Source organism: Embiotoca jacksoni, unplaced genomic scaffold (assembly GCF_022577435.1).
Source record: "Embiotoca jacksoni isolate LCO1_2020_lvr unplaced genomic scaffold, fEmbJac1.0.p SCAF_9, whole genome shotgun sequence".
NCBI lineage: Eukaryota > Metazoa > Chordata > Actinopteri > Embiotocidae > Embiotoca > Embiotoca jacksoni.
In genome coordinates, this window is record NW_027185447.1 from 11260908 (window position 1) to 11277523 (window position 16616).

Here is a 16616-nt window from a genome sequence, read left to right on the forward strand (position 1 = left end):
GTTTGCGCAGCGGCGATGACGTTCCGAGACAAATACAGTATGTATTGTGTATGTATTTGAAATACTGATATTTTACAAGGTTATAACAGAATTTTCAAAGTTGCCAAAGTTGTCTAGTTGTATGGAATGCTAGTGGAATGCCTGAGCAATGATTTACCACATATGTATTACAACAAAATGTGATTTAATTAGCAGATAATGCAAATCATTATCTAACAAAAGGACGGTTTTGCTTTTTGAATACTTCCTGTGATATTTTATTTTTTCTATTTAAAATTAATTTAAAAAAATACAATTCAGAATGGATAAATGTAAATACACAAATAACTATGTACAAATCTGCACTGCAGTACACCATATCCTGAAAGTACATTATTTTACTCGCTGAAGTTATAAATTGTCACCTAGTAATGAAACAGGCAACACCCAGATCAACATTTACTTTACCGAACAAAGTAAAACCCAGCATATAAACTCACCAAACCAGATAGCATCGTTTAAAATAAAGAACAGAACTAAAATATTTGTAGGTACTTTACACCCTGATCAGACACTGATTTTACGCAGAGAAATGTTGAAAAAGTTGCTTCGCTTTTGGTTGTGTGTGGCGGCGTCAAGGCTGCAGGCCGCTGTCAGCTAGAGACATGAGAAAGGGGGCTGATAACCTCTGGTGGTGACCAGTGGAAAATATCAGGAAGTGCTGCAACTGTCTTTAATTTATGGATATTTTACTTCAGTTAACTTTTTGGCTTTTGTGTTGCGCTGATGTTGACTTCGACCTGGTTAATTATTTCAGTTCGTTTGATAATATTTGTGGAATATCGAGTTTATAGTTTTTTCATTTTTGATGGAAAGGTTTTCTGGTAACTGTTTAAAGTTTGAAGTCCTGCCTATAGTGGATGGTAAATGCAGAATTTCATGCAAAAGCCATATCTGTCCCTAACTGTTTTAGCTGATTTGTTATGGAATTGCTCTTTGCAATCATTTTTATTTCAATACAAAGAGTGCATACACTTTTGTGATTTATTGAGCGTGCAATTGAAGTATACCTGATAATCTGGAAATCACATGTCGGAGAACAAGACAAGAAAGACAACCGATGATTCGGCATTCATTTGAATCATTCTTTTATTTATTTATTGACATCTTTTTATATATAGTTATAAGAGCATATTCAACACATTTGGCAAATTTGTTATCTGAAAGCCGGCAGTCTCCTAAATCGTTTTACAATTAAATTCCATCTGACTGCCCACATGAGCCAAGTTTGGTTTTAAAAATTCGTACTTTATTTTATTTTATTTTATGATCATGTGTAGTCCTATGGTTGATGAGCAGTTTACATTTAAATGTCTTGATAGTATATCATAGCTACAATACTACACACGCACACACACACGCTCAAACACACACTCACTCGGTTAGAGTTTAAATTTAAATTAATTAATAAGTAAATAAGGTTGAATAATTTCTTATTTGAAGTAGTTGGTCGTGGCAGCTTATTGCAGTACAACTTTATACACAGTGACGGTCAAGTTCATATGCTAACTCATGGCTTTACCATAAATGCTAGACCGCATCATTAATTTGTACATTTCTACATATTTCTCTCTTATTCAGATTATGATTCTGAATGTTTGAATGTTTGTTAGGTTTTTATGGCAACTTAACTTAAATAATAGGCCTTTTATATTATTAGCATTATTCCCAGACTTAATTGGGCCATCTTTAAAATCAATTGAATACATTTTTTTATTTTTTTCATTTTTTTATTATTATTATTATTTTTTTTTTTATCAGTTTAGTCAAAATGGCTGTTGTTATTTGTGTAGCAAAGCCGCATAAAATATATTTTTGTTGTTGTAAACAAATGAAAAAGCTCTCCCAAACCTTTCAACTGAAACATTACCACCTTTGTGAGTTCTTTAGGCTTCCCTTGGCGGTTTGTTTCCCTTGAAGGAAGCTTTAAAGGGGTTGCACGAGGCTATAACTGTGGCAACCTGCCTGCACAGAATCAAAGAGAGAAAAAAAGGAAGAAAAGCCCTTTGTTTAGGCTATTGCCCTGTCTGGACAGGACCAGGGGATTCCAGGAACCTAATTTCAATAACGAACAGACAGTGTACTAGACAGTGACCTTGACAGTGCTATATGCTCGGTTTACCAAGTTGCTTTTTTAATAGCAGATTTTCGTTTTGCTAAAGCACACAAGGCCTTATAGCTCACGGTCAGATATGACATCATCGCTGAGCTAAAGATGCACTGAACACACGAGCAGTTGTTTGAATGTGAAATCCGGATCTGCGGGAGCAGTGGATCGGAGGCGTGGAGAGACGAGGCAAGGAGGCGCAACACATGCCTCTTTCTCCGAGGTAAAGTGGCGACTTAAGCCTGCACATTATTCACTGGGTGACCGTCCGGGCCATTTTGTTGTAAACATCACGCTCCACTGTTTTTCTTTTGGTAACTGTTATAATAACACGAGGAGCCTTGAAGTGATACCAATACACCCCAATGCTCCTCATAGACCGAGGCCTAACATACTATGCTGGCTTGATGTTGTGCTGCATTGCGAGACTCACTAACTAGATTGGAGAATGTGCAGTGATAGAAGCGGTGCGTCCAAGGGACAGAGTGAAACCCCAACGGATCCCTGAGGGCTTCTCCAGTTTAAGCATTTGATATTTTTTCTTTCTATTTAAGGCTGGAGCAAGGCCCGGTGCCTTTGGGTTAGATAGGATACGTGGTCACAAGTGACAGATACCACTATCAAATATCGGCTGACTTGCAAATCGTTCCCAGACCAGTGTTTAAATGCATGCTAATGTTCTCACATAACACTTCATTGGCAAATTTGCAGCATGCAATATAGCGCGATTCAGCACGCATGTGCAAGCATCTGTAACCCTACACGTTTCGGTTAATCCTTAGATTAATAGGCTATTTATCTCAATGAGTGCACTCAATCTGTTTATTTGTATCATTTTGACTTTTGCCATTTTATTTATTTTCATGGTACAATATTTAGAAGATAATAGTGTTTTTTTTAAATCAGCAAAATGGAATTCGGCGCATTTATAGTCACATTATATTTATGAATGAGCCTTCTCCGGCTGCTGCAAACTAAAAGTATTTTATATGCTTATACTAATTTATTCATTCTAACTTCTTTTACTTTTATTTATTTTGATGGAGTATTTGAGTTCAACATCAAGTTCAAGCCACCGTGACTCTGCGTCGTGAACTTGAGTGAATTGGCGACAACGTGTGTATATTTAGGATTTTTTTTCACAATCTAATTCTGTCTTTTCTGAGTCAAACTATTTGTCCTTATTATCAGACTTTTTTTTTTTTAACTAGCTACATAATTGAGACATACGAAGTTCCCCACTGACGGGTTTTGAAATCCATCAATTTAGTCGACTGTGGCGGTAAAATTTGAATTTATAAAGGTAAAATGCGATTACCAAAATTGTTGCTATATTGATTTAATATAGAAGATTATAAACGATTGGAAAGTCCCCATTTTGTTATTAATAAGGAGTCTGCGAATTTAGGAAGGGAACGCAAAAGTCATAATAATATGTTCGAGGATGATGACCTCATTAGAAATTTTTTGGGACAGCTGTTTGCAGAATGCCTGAATCCCCTGCATATAATGTTGCAAACTGGTGGAGTCTCTAAAAAGTTTTTTTCTGTCTGGAAAACAGGATTTTCTGTCAGAACAGAGGGCGACTATATCATGGCATATCACATATTTGTTCTGTATCTTGAGAACTGCGTCTACAAATCAACTAATTAGTGAGATATAAAGCAAAGAGACTCTCAGCTGATTGAATCAGTTAAGAGCCCTCTGATATCTTGTAAAATCCATATAAAAGAATTGTGAGAGGTATAACAATCCCACCAGAGTTTGGCTGCGAACCTTTATTGGAGGTATCTGTTAAAGTTGTTCATGTGAGGTGTATTAGAGAATATTATGTGAAATATACCCTCTTAAAGTAACCTTGTAGAATATTGTCCTCTTTTACACAGCCAGTGGCTTCAACCTGCTGACCCCGTTACTGTAAATATGAGTAGAGTGCGGCAATGAGCATCAGTCTTTTCTTAAAACAAGCTTGTAAAATTGGGACATCACAGCTTTATATGACATGGAATTCAACCATAATTTGCTAGAAAACAAGATGTCATATGCACCCACTCCTTCAAGAAAAAACAGTTTTCATAAGAAATAGCATTTAAATTTTTTTTGCCAGCTTATAAAGAGATTTAAACGAGGCCATAGACAGTTCCACGAGTGTAAAAGGAGAAGCAGCCTGAGCTCCTTTTGGACTCAGCATGGCTCAAGTGGAGAAAAACAAGATTCTACATTTTTAATAAAAGGTTTATAGTATTTTTAAAAAGCATATAAACCTCTGTAATACAGAAGTTAATGTTTTGTTTTGTCTGAGATGGACCAAGTGGGTGGTACCATGTGTAGCAGAAGTTAGCCTGGACACGTGGTTTGAGAATGACCAATCAGGCGCCCCTCCAGGTTTAACTATGTTAAATGTCAGATTGCAATAAACTAGAAGCTGTTGGTCGGGCCCGCGGAAATGGGCGAGCATAATCTCCTTAATCCAGGGTTTGTGGGACCTTTGGTAAACATCCACACTGGAGACACATTTTACTTTCCGAATTTTAGAGCCTCAGGGGGACAACTGGCGGGGCTACCGTCTCTCTCGTACCCGAGAAGGGACAATGTTTGCTCCCTCCCGTGGAATCCTTCGGAGCCGTGCAATGGATACTCTCAATCCTACTTTAGCAGCCCCGTGTCTATTAACCCTTCCTTCAATCGGTCGTGTGAAATTACTAGACCAGAAGAAGCTAAATGTTATTACAACAACGGCAGCGGGAACAGGGAGACCTGTTCAGGTGGCAGCAGCCTCAAACGAGAGGATAGGGCGAGAGACACATCATCCCTAACATCTGACCACGGGATGCACAGTGGAATTGGCAGCACTGCCGCCTTTTCCAAATATGATTATGGGACCGAGCAACTAACGCAAGACCCGCCATCCTGTCAGTCAATGGAGTCCGACTCCAGCTCCTCTCTACTCAACGAAAGCAGCAAGCCTTCATCCAGCGACACACAGACCCTGGTGTCACCGGGAAGCCATTCAAGCAACATAGCCGCAGGCGGAGGTGGGTGCTCTTTTTTTTTCATCACAATTATTATTATTAAAGCACGTTCACGTTATTTATAAGAGGGCTACTTGTAGCGTACATTTGCGGGATTAAACCGTCATTAGAGCTCGTTATCTTGATGCACAACTTGCACCTCAGATAGCCTGCAGGGTACTTGCGTGGTGTGCAAACGCCGCTAGGGGTTGCCCTAAAATACTCCTTGCACCATGTGGTTGTGTACAGTTATTGATAACCTCACCAAACCATATAGCCTACAGCTTTGAATAAACAATCAGGTCAGCCATCGCGTTTTCATAGATCAGATGAGGTCCTGTGGTTCAGACACGTAAACGGTTGATTTTGATCTATCGTTGCAGTCTGTACACACAAATTAGTGCAGTGATTTAAAGAGGTGAGTCTCTTTGGTTGACTGCATCAAATAGGGAGAGTTTTCTTTTTAGTGACTCGTAAACAGAATTAATATCTGTCGCTGTGGACTCAAGAGTCATTTAATATGCTCTGAAACTCGCAAATAAGTAGGGGTATTTGCAAGCACGGCTTAATTATCACGTTAATGCTGCTTTAACTGCAACAATAAAACGTCCTGTGACACAAGCCGCGGTATACTGGTGGTCTCCACAAAGAACGTTGAAAAATGAAAAATAAACGCGTAAGGTCAGAAACAATTGGACAAGTCCAGACTGCCCAGATAATGGATTCGAGTTGAGGTCTGTCCAGTCAGAGATCAAAACAGATAAATTGTAGCTGTGTTTGGAGGAAGTGACAGCTTCCAGGGGCTTCAGTTCTCTGAATCTAATATAAAGCAGAACCCCCACATCAGGGTTTTTTTTTGCAAAACAAAGTCATCTTCTGCAGCTGACTGAAATAATGCCTAGGCTGCATTTCCAGTAAAGCTGACATCCTTTGAAATACGCAATGCTTGAGCATTAAAACGTTATTTGATAAATTGATACAATATTCTGATTGCTCTCCAGTATATTACTTTAAAGTGATGCTAAATTCACTTAGGCAATTACCCCGACTTGCCATGGACAACTGATGCCCCTGTAAGTTCACCATAACCTTGGAGGTGACCGTGATTTTGAAACTGTGGTGACTGCTCCGTTGTGTGCTCCCTCCTCATCCTCCTCCCTCTCCTCCAGGTGCCCCATGGTACCCGATGCACACTCGGACCAGAAAGAAACGCAAACCATATTCCAAACTTCAGCTGGCTGAGCTAGAAGGTGAATTCATGCTGAATGAGTTCATCACCAGGCAGCGGCGGAGGGAGCTCTCCGATCGTCTGAACCTCAGCGACCAACAAGTCAAGATCTGGTTTCAGAACCGCAGGATGAAGAAGAAGAGACTCATGCTGAGGGAGCAAGCTTTGGCCTACTTTTAGAGATGCGGCAGAAGGTGAATCGATAGGCAGTAAAAGCCAAGCCTTCTACGCTCCCTTAGGTCTTCTTTCAATGCATGCACTCATCTATCCATCTTTTACGTTGCAGTCAATTATTACATCAGTTTCTGATATTTGTTCTTAAAGGTGCGGGCTACAAAAGCCCAAAACAAGCCACTATCTGGCATCCAAAGCTACACACTACATGTCAGTGAGCCTTCATGTTTGCCATAATGCACAAAAAAAAACTGTGAGAATGTGATTTGTGTGTCGGTTGTTTTTTCTTCATCTGTCAAGAGATAAGTCTACGTCCTAAATGTAGGCCACGCGAAATCTATCTTTGAGGCAATATCTTTTATGGGATGACACATATGGACTTCATCCTTTTGTTCCCTTTTTAGTCAGAGAAAATGAGACGTCAGCGGAGCCACTCGGTAAAAATCTCAAAATAGGTTTAAATGTAAGAGTGATGTCAGACAGAGAAGACTGGAGCGCATCCGCGCAATAATTTCTCCTTAGTTAAGAACTAAAAAACAAGATTCTCCGCCCGGTTCCTTTTTTTTTTTCCCACAGCCACTACTTGTTTGGTAGGAGGCACGTGATCGTTAACTGATTTCCATAGTTGTAGCCATGTTTGTGGGCACGTTCACGGTCACGGGCAGGAGATCTGGAAGTCTGCATGAGGGGAGGGAAAACTAAAACCGCAATGTAATCCATATCTATATCTTTATGGCTGCGCATTGAAAAAAATTAATTGCCACGACTTTGTTCATGTGCACACACAAGTTTGCAAAGGTATTTATTTTGAAAACTTGTTTTACCGTACAACTTGTCTTACCAACAACCACTGAATCCTGCATGGGTTGCATTTATTCAGTTGAGTGACATCACCGTTTGAAAACGGTTCTGAGCTGCTATTAAAAAGTCCACGTCCCAAACTGTGTCAGTGAAAAAAAAAAAAAGTGTATTCTACAGTAAACTCGCAAACATCAGTAGTGGAGAGATTTAACTACATTTAGGTACACCAAGTTAAACAAATGATCCGCCTAAAGTTGCAAGAGGGTGGGGAGGAGATCGATTTTTAGGCCCAAAAGAGCATTGCTGAAACTTGGCGCTCACAATAAAAATAAACAGAAAATTTCGAAAATTTGATATTAGGTCCCCATATGTGCCCACGTAATTCAGGGCGAATGCAGTGCATTATCTGTCATATATAATGAGTAAGCTATAGCAGTGAAATGTTTGCAGCATGTTATTGATGTGAAATAGCTATAAGTCATGTTCTGCGGGCCACTTTTTCTGTAGGTGACTTTTTATACTTTTTTTCTGAACAAATCAAAAGCCAACAAACTAAAACATTTTGACACAAACGTCTACAAAGAATGTATTATTATTAATAATAATATTATTATTATTATTATTATTATTGTTATTAAGGTGGAAGGGCGGAGGGCCTATTAGGTCTACGGTAATGTACTTGCTCCTTGCAATGTGCTCAATGTTGTCCCTTTCCTTACCTTGTACTCGTGTATAACTTTGTAAAATGAAATTACATATGTTAGTATTTGCATCCTATTTGAGGAGCCCTTATCGCTATGTAATAGTACTTTATGTTATTGATCGTCTTGTACAATATCGCATTCCATGTAGCCTATTTGTGGTTGTAAGGGTTGGGAATGTAGGCCAAAACTATATACTGCCAAGAATGGATATAAGAAATGGTATGTAAGAAATTTTTACCATTCATGACATTTAAAGAAACCCTGTTTCAGTGTAGTAGTTGTTTATTATCGTTCTTTCATGTCGCCCCCCATTGCATTCCTTTTTTTGCGCTTGTAAGGGTTGCAACGTTGTCTTGTAAAAGTAATAACGATATGAATGTATATGCGTAAGGTCTTCAATAAACCGAATATTGAAACGTTTATTGGTGTTACCTCAGTCTCTTATTGGGTTCCTTCTCTGAATGTTCTGCTTCAAAAATCAGACTCTCTGACTGGTGGAATTATTTTATTAGACGTGACCTGTAACACAGTTTAAAAATATATGTGTCCACCACAGTGAAAAAAAGATCTGAACATTAATGGGACATTTGGAAGCATTTGAGAGGGTGTTTTGTTGGCAAATAATTGCACATGCTGTGAAATATAAGCAATGGGAGCCCACACAGGTTGTCTTTGTTTTGTTATGGCCTTTACAGATTTAAAGGTAGGCTATAGGTAGCTGGGATATTTCCATGCAAAATGGCGGCCAGGTGCATATTCTAAACACCATGTTGCATTGAATGTTATAGAAGCCCCAGACACTACAACTATACAACAAATACATTAGTTTTAAGTAAAACAATTTTTTAAAAATAGCCCTTTTTTTTTTCGAACCCTTCCGATTTCTTTTGAAGTTCGACTAATCAATGTCACTGGTATGCTACAAGCCTATAACGGCGCAGCTAAACACGCAATAGCTCTGTAAAGCAGTAATAGGGTTACACCCCAGTGCTCCATAGTCAAGCCTCTTGGACTGCCTTTTCCCTGTGCATCCTCATCTTCTGGTTTGCATTAGAGATTTAAATATGTGATAAATCAAAACATGGCTTATAAATAAGATGAGATAAAAAAAAAAATGTTTCTCAAATGGCATACATAATTACAAACTACATAGACGGTTTTATAATTAACCATTTCTAAAACAAGACTCTCCCTACTGGCAGTGAAGTGTAAAGCAAAACAGGGCTGTGCAGTGTTTTCCTATCAGCTAACTAACCAGGCATTGATGCGTTTGTCTGCAGCAGCTTCCAGTCTCAGTTCGGTATAGTATACTCACTGGAAACCCGTTGTGCTGTCTCAATGTTGAGATCAGATGTTGCCTTTTCAGTGAACTGTGAGCGGCCGCTCCTGCAAGCGACCCACTGAATGGCATTCCTGAAGTGTGTGCATGATCACCACACATGCATATACAAATGTAAGATGAAGTGAGCCGATTACTCAACACAACCCTCTTCTTATTTGATTAATTGTACGATTAATTGTAATTACAAAAACACACTCAGGAGTTGATACAAGCTTTGCTGCAGCACACTGTTCTGTTTACCTCACTTTAGAGAGCCACCAGGTTTGGTTGATACCTTAAACCACAACAAATACCATTCATATGAATTCATCAAAACAATGTGTAATCATTTATGTATTGTATAGACAGTACATTTATGAAGTGAATATTACAGCTGTAACATCCTGCATGAGAGAAAAGGATCGTCACTCTGGACGCGCTGCTACTCAAGCGGTCACAATGTGTCAGTTTGCAGATATCAAAAATAAAAATAGCCATATATGCTGTTTGCCAAAATTGTAAATAGTCTACCACTTCTTATAATTGTGTCAACTTGTTTGTGAGGTTCAATATACGTCAACCTAAGTGGACATATATATGAATGACATATTCTGGTTTAATGTTTTGAAAAAAATGCTTACCAAGTAAACTTACGCATCTAATTAAAAGGTGGTTTGAAAAATTATTTATATTAATGAAGGCCCAGATCTTTAACATGGATATAGGATGACATTATAGCGACTGAATTTGAATGCTTTCCTTATTTATAATGAAAAAGATGCAGGCGCAATGCTTTTCCTTTACGTACCGATGACAATATTTATGTATCCGTGTATCATTTAATCAAAGGAACACAGCATGCATCAGTTTCAAAGTGATATCAGTCTCCTGCAAAGCAGAACCAGTTAGGCCAAATATGGCACAATATAATATTAACTTAGACTATGAAATAATACTAGGAGATCTTAAATTGTGTTTATTGAATTTGATCATCGAGCGAACATCATTTATAACAACTCCAATCTTTTCAGGCCATCAAACGCGCTGTTGACCGTGAAAGGAGATAAACTAGTATCTTATGTTTGTGTTGCCTTGTTAAATAGTTTACAGGAGAATAAGATGGGCTATGCAAAATGCGCCACGTTTCCTGACCTGTCTGTGAAAAATTATTCAAGTTCAGCTGTCACAAAAATGATCTGGGGGTTTCAGGAAATTCTATCTATAATGAATATAGAAATATAGAAAAATCACTAGGTTTCAGTCGTGGCTTTTGAGCTTGCAAAATGCGTGAAACAATCTGGCGATATGGAAAAGAAAGCGAGAGAGGCGATCGATGATTTGTAACAAACTCCAGTATATGAACGTTCACAGAGAAAAGTGTGAATTGCAATTTTCAGCGGAGAAAGTGTACGTAATTTGTTTATCTAAATGCATTTTAAATCATTACGAGTTAGTCAAAGCATCAAAACACCTCATGACTTTCAGGGATGTGAATGTGTTTGCTATCAGTAATGAAAACATTGCTTTGTATCCGCAGGCTGGTTAGGTGGTGAATCCTGCGTAGATAGGGGTTACTTGGAGTGAATATGGGAGTGTGGTCTGTGGACGGTGCCAGACAAATAGCTGAACATTTTAACTTGAACTTCAAACCACACTTAAGTGATGTTATCTCTGTATTTTCCCCCCTGTTCAATCAGGTTTCTATCTTTTGCTTGGCTTTATCTTATGTTGTGCTGGAAACAGTTTTTCACGCCCAAGCTACTAAACAGGGCACTACGCCTTTACCTGCCATCCTTTCTCATCTAAAGGAAAAACAGATCACTGCATACCAGCTAATATTAGTTTGCCCATACTCGTCTGGTCTGCATTCTAGTTTAGTAGAATTCACTTTGTACCTCTACAGGGTAAAGAAGGGAATTTAAAAATAAACTCATAAGATATCAGACGCCCTTGAGAACAGCGTGAGGATATTTGGCTTTGCAGGTTTTTTACAACGGGTCTTTCACTGCTCTTGAGCACTTTTGACTTTGAGACTGGCTAAATCTGTTTATGGCGGCCTGTCTCCGCGTCCCAAAGGTCAGTGAGCTTCACAGTGCCCTTCGCAGAGAACTTGTGTGGCATGTGGTCTACGTCCCCCGCCACCCCTCTGCCGTTTATGGTACAAAGCTGGCCAGAGAAATAGAAAGCAATGTTATTCCTACTAAAGTGTGTGTGTGTGTGTGTGGGGGTAGTGTAGAGCGTGGACGTGCGTGAGTGTGTGTGAGCTAGAGTGCGGGGTGAATGTGTGCGTCCTGAAGGAGTGTTCATGTGATAAAGAGAGGATAGGTGGGATGCTTAACGTGAAAGATCCATATCGTTTTCTTTCAGAACTGTTAGATATTGATTTTGGCATGATTTGAAATGAGTTCTCCACGAGCTCCATTTTTCTGAAATGTACCGTCTTATCAATTTGTTTTTCAATAGCATCGCGCGTCCCACCACGCTTCATACGGGGTGTGAAGATTTCATTGCTGCCTCAGAAGAGTTGAATCCCTCTCAGAGCAGTTGTCCCTGTGAGGAAAAACATTTCAAATTGATTGAGGTCGCGATAGAAAATCAGTAACCAGTAGTTCTCAATTTGTTGTTCTTGTTCTGTCCATTATAGCATCATTGCTTTGGTTTGTGTTATAGTTTCGAAATCATGCGACAACATTGGAACAATGTGAACAATGTGTACGGTATTTGTCAGTGCCTATACACGCAATATTATTTAATCACAGCTTTACGATCGCGATTTCAATGTGTTGATTAAATAGTTTGATATTTTTGTGCAAGCTACATTTACGTTTCCATAAATATTTAGTATTGTGGACAAGGACAGTCTTTTCCAGACCGACGCTTATAGGCCTTAACGCACTCACTGAAGGTCAAGTATGCAGCATAGAGCTGGACAACCATTACTACCTGTCTAAAGCTCTTTTGTTAATGATTAAAATTATTTGCCACCTGTTCAAGTTTGGTCAGCATCGATCCAGTGCATATGTAGTCTTAGATATCCCTCCTATATTAATATGTAAGCTATATTTTTATGTGCAGTTTCTCCTCAAAAGCTGCAGCTCAGACTGCAAAGCAAACATTAGCGCTAAGTGTTCGAGCAGGCATTTCAACGATATCTGAGTCTGTAAAGGAAAGCTCGGAGCTTCTATTTTTGGACCACATACTGAACCACTCTTGTGCAAGGCCAGCGTAAACAAAAATAATGCATTTCGACCAGCGTGCGCACTTTGTCTCAATTTACAGAAATGTTCAAAACCTGTGACATATCAATTTGTCAACTGATTGTCCATCTGCATGCAAATAATCGAAAAATGTTTGCTCCAAGACTTGGGAACAACAGACACGACGATTTCAAATATCTACCAAAATACTATCAAGGGCAATTTTGCGTTATATGACAAAATATGTGTAAAATCACTGCACATTATCAAACTATGTCAAAATATGATCAATCCACACTCAGTAAATTGTCTGTTACTCAACACATTCAAATGCGTAACAGTTCGCATGCCGTGCGTAATTTTGTTCCGTTTGGTGCGTAATTCCTAAACCCTGGAAAAAACACTTTATCAATGACGGTTCGTCACCAGTGAATTATTTTCAAACACTGGGCATATTATCCCCGAAGATTTTAAAAGGTGAGTCCGAAATTTTTGAAGATTATCTCTTCAGTTGATGGAGGTCTCAGACAGGCCGCGCCGAAAATATCTTGTTAAATATATCGGCATGTGACAGGCAATAGCCTGAAGTATTCTTTTCACATAAAATGCTCTTTATTCTGACTTTTGCAGAATGGTATTAACCGTGAAGCTAAGAGCCCCTCTAGCAAAAATACCAAATACAAGCTTTTAGCTTATCTTCAATTTATTCAAAGATACACACTTCAGTGTTTACTGCTTCTGTGCTCAAAGGGTTTCCAGGTTTTTCCAGAACTTAGATCTAAATAACACAGAGAAGCTCCAGCCAGAACTCAGTATACTGGGAGATTTCTTGTGATGTGAAATCATTTAATACTTCTAATAAAAAAGTTAACACATTGTTGTGAAAGCTTTATGTCCTACTGGTTGGAAGTGAAATACACTCTGGAGATTGCTCTAAATGTAGCAGCAACACACATCCTTATCTTGTAAGCTGCTGTTACCACCACAAGTGCTTTGAGATAGGTGCATTCACTAAGATCTCTGTAAAAAAAAAAAAAAAAAAAAAAAAAAAAAAGGCTCTTTAGTGTTGCTTGAAACTGTTCGCAGCTCATACAGCCAAGTTTAACTGCCCGACTTACATCCAATTAAACTTATCTAGGCCATGAGGGGACAGTAATATGATTACACAGGCTTCCCACATTTAGCCCCGACTTCAGCTAACTGTGTAGCAGTGCCTTGGTGAACTGCACTCATTGTGTGTGAGACTGTGCTTGTGTGCGTGTGTTAAGTGTAGTATCGTTTGCCACAGGATTTATCGACACGTAGCCAAAATACTGTGATATTTAGGAGCGCCATTTTTTGAGAGTTCTTTACAAGAGGGTGACATCTAGGTTAACCATTGTAATTATGGTGCTAGGTAGCAATACATGACTTAAATTCCTCAGACACGGTCGTAAAGTTAGTGCTTCAACACTGATATTTAAGCGAGGAATGGCAAAGCAGTCAACAGAGCTGTAACTATTACCACGATTATTTAGCCCTCCACTTCCAATATTGTTCACCAATGCATGTGTTCTTATAATATAGAATTAACAGGGGTACATAAGTCAGATTCAGACCATTTTGCTTGCATATGCTTAGCCTGCTCATTTGGTGCAACCTAATCAAAGTTTCCTGGGTCCTACTGCTAGCGGAATTCACCTTCGGGTCGCACATCCAGTGAGATAAACACATGGTAAACCTTCTTCTTTGACTGACGGTCTGAGCGCACCACAGCGAGAAGAACCCGTGTTTAAAATCGGATATTGTGAAGTGATGGACGTGGGCTCGTCATATTTTGCCACATAATGGCCAACAATGTGACTTAAATGCAGCTAGTAGTTTTCCCCCATTTGGTTAAACACCTCACTTCTTGAGTGAAGTGTTTTCATTTTTCTGCTGTCCCGATCAGCCGCTCTCTTTTGAATTGTATTAGTGCATTTCTTATTCATACCCTCACATTACTTATTTATACCGCGCTAATACGCACCATTGAAATGATTATGATGGGGAAATGAATTGACAATACGTTTTGGACTGTCTACTCTGGTTCCATTATTGCCTTCTGAAAAAAACGTTTGGAGTTTGTATTTATTGCCATTTCTTGATATTATGATTAGAGTAATGTTGACACACGGATACATTTTAAATGTCATAATTCAGAGTCTTTATTACAAACTAAGGCCAATTAATATGGCGGCTTTTCAGGTTTTAGAAATTCAACTTAAGAAACAATTTTTTTAATTGCACATTGTAGACCTACTATTTCATACTGTTAAAATAGGCAATGACATTTTGATGTGCGAATTATTATTATTGTTGTGCAACTGCAAAACACTAATGCATGTGTCGAACATGTGTCCATACAGGCCACAGGCCAGTATGTTTACACAAATATTTCCATAGCTGCGGTTGTTCATCTACCAAAAATCACATCAGCAGCTGTGCTTCACGGGGCGCGGATTAGTTTACATTGTTGCTTCTTTTTACTGTTTGTCACAATCACTCTAACTTGTATACATTTTAATTAAATATGTAAATACTTACAAACATGTCCAAAAACAGAATTTAAAAAAAAAAGTTTTTCTATTATTAGTGAGCTAGATAAATGCATTTCTAGTCAAACTCAAATGATAGAAAATATGTTTTGGTGTTCCACGTGAAAATTCAGCTCTCTGGTACTTTTTTGGTTGCAGAATATCTAGTTGCTGAAATCCAAATTCCTCTCATTCTCGGCTTTTATGGTTTTCTATAGAACAAAGGGATTTAGCGTTACTACAGCCATTCGGAGTTTTACGGTGGACGTAGAGAAGATTTTAGTGGTCAAATTCAAGTGCTGTGTCTGGACAGCTGTCTGCTTTCTTTGTACTTGGATGCAGGATGCATCATGTGAGACAACCTTTTGTCTGTAGGGGTAGTAAACAAGCTAATGCCATTGCCACGTTTTCACAAATACGTCTGCAATTGATTCTCATTTCCAAAGCTAAAGTCTGATGATGTTGCTTCTTGTTCTTCCAACTGCTGCTAGAAAGCACCAAAGACACTAACTTTGTTTTCCATTATTTTTTTAAACAACACAGGTGTCCCGTAAGTGACCGTAACACAACGATTTAGTTATTGGAATATTGGGTAATAATTTGAGAGTCAATTGCAACATTTAGGAAGCAGCCTATAATCATAAACAATGGGCCATCATATTAATTTCACCTTGTGATGGTATCAGTTAGTCTATAAAGATTCGGAGATGGCCCTCAACAGTACAATTAAAAGTTTTACAATGACGCAGGAAATCACACGCAGGCGCATCTTTTCTCCAAACCATTCATTTTATTAGAATTTTTTTTAAAGTCTAGGGTACATGTTTCTTTCCATCACCCACCGATAAATGTAGACATTCTGGTAGAAAATAAAAGCTTGAAACATCAGCTGGGACTTATTTAATGTTTGACGGAAACGTCGGATACATTTATCAATAGTCAATAGTCGCAGCCTTAATGGCCTTTAAGTAGCATGTTACTATGAAGACTAATTGTTACTCTGCTTTGAATCTTATGGACCAACACCCCCACCAAAACAACAACAGCAACATTTAATGTTATTGACAATAGAGTCAAAAGACACAATATATTCTAACATATCAATTTGAATATTTTCTGAGTACGAGGCTTACACACTGGATATTCTGGACAGTGTTGCAAATAGCCATTCCAAACTGACATAATTCTGAATCAAACTATTTCAGGGGGATAACTTTGTATTTTTGAGTTTGTGCTTATGTAATTTATAGTGCACGCTTTTCCTCTGAAGGAGGTGCATGGTCCAAGGGCATCACTAGTATTATTTCTGCAGGAACTCCAGGAACCGGCTCTTCATTTGTGTAGTTCCTCCATGGACTCAGGGTCCAAAGTCAAGACTATAATGAGTGAGGCGATAGTTTCAGCTTGCTCAATATGCAGGCTGTGTATTGCCTAACCGTTGGTTCAGCTTGTCCTCACAACATAATTATAGCCATCCAC

At 38.7% G+C, this 16616-nt stretch overlaps 1 protein-coding gene across 1 annotated transcript; it reads left to right on the forward strand.

Annotated features, from left to right (window-relative positions):
* Positions 1–4577: 4577 nt before the first annotated feature.
* On the forward strand, positions 4578–8474 carry hoxc12a (homeobox C12a). The gene is made up of 2 exons (XM_069141535.1): positions 4578–5181; positions 6327–8474. The coding sequence occupies exons 1-2, from the start codon at positions 4593–4595 to the stop codon at positions 6563–6565; spliced, it is 828 nt and encodes a 275-aa protein (XP_068997636.1). The 5' UTR covers positions 4578–4592; the 3' UTR covers positions 6566–8474.
* Positions 8475–16616: the final 8142 nt, after the last annotated feature.

What these genes read in the sequence shown, in the direction of transcription:
- hoxc12a (XM_069141535.1), top strand. Translation starts at nt 4,593, where the DNA reads ATGGGCGAGCATAATCTCCTTAATCCAGGGTTTGTGGGACCTTTGGTA. An exon ending in CAACATAGCCGCAGGCGGAG is followed by an intron (nt 5,182 to 6,326) that starts GTGGGTGCTCTT and finishes CCTCTCCTCCAG; the next exon opens with GTGCCCCATGGTACCCGATG.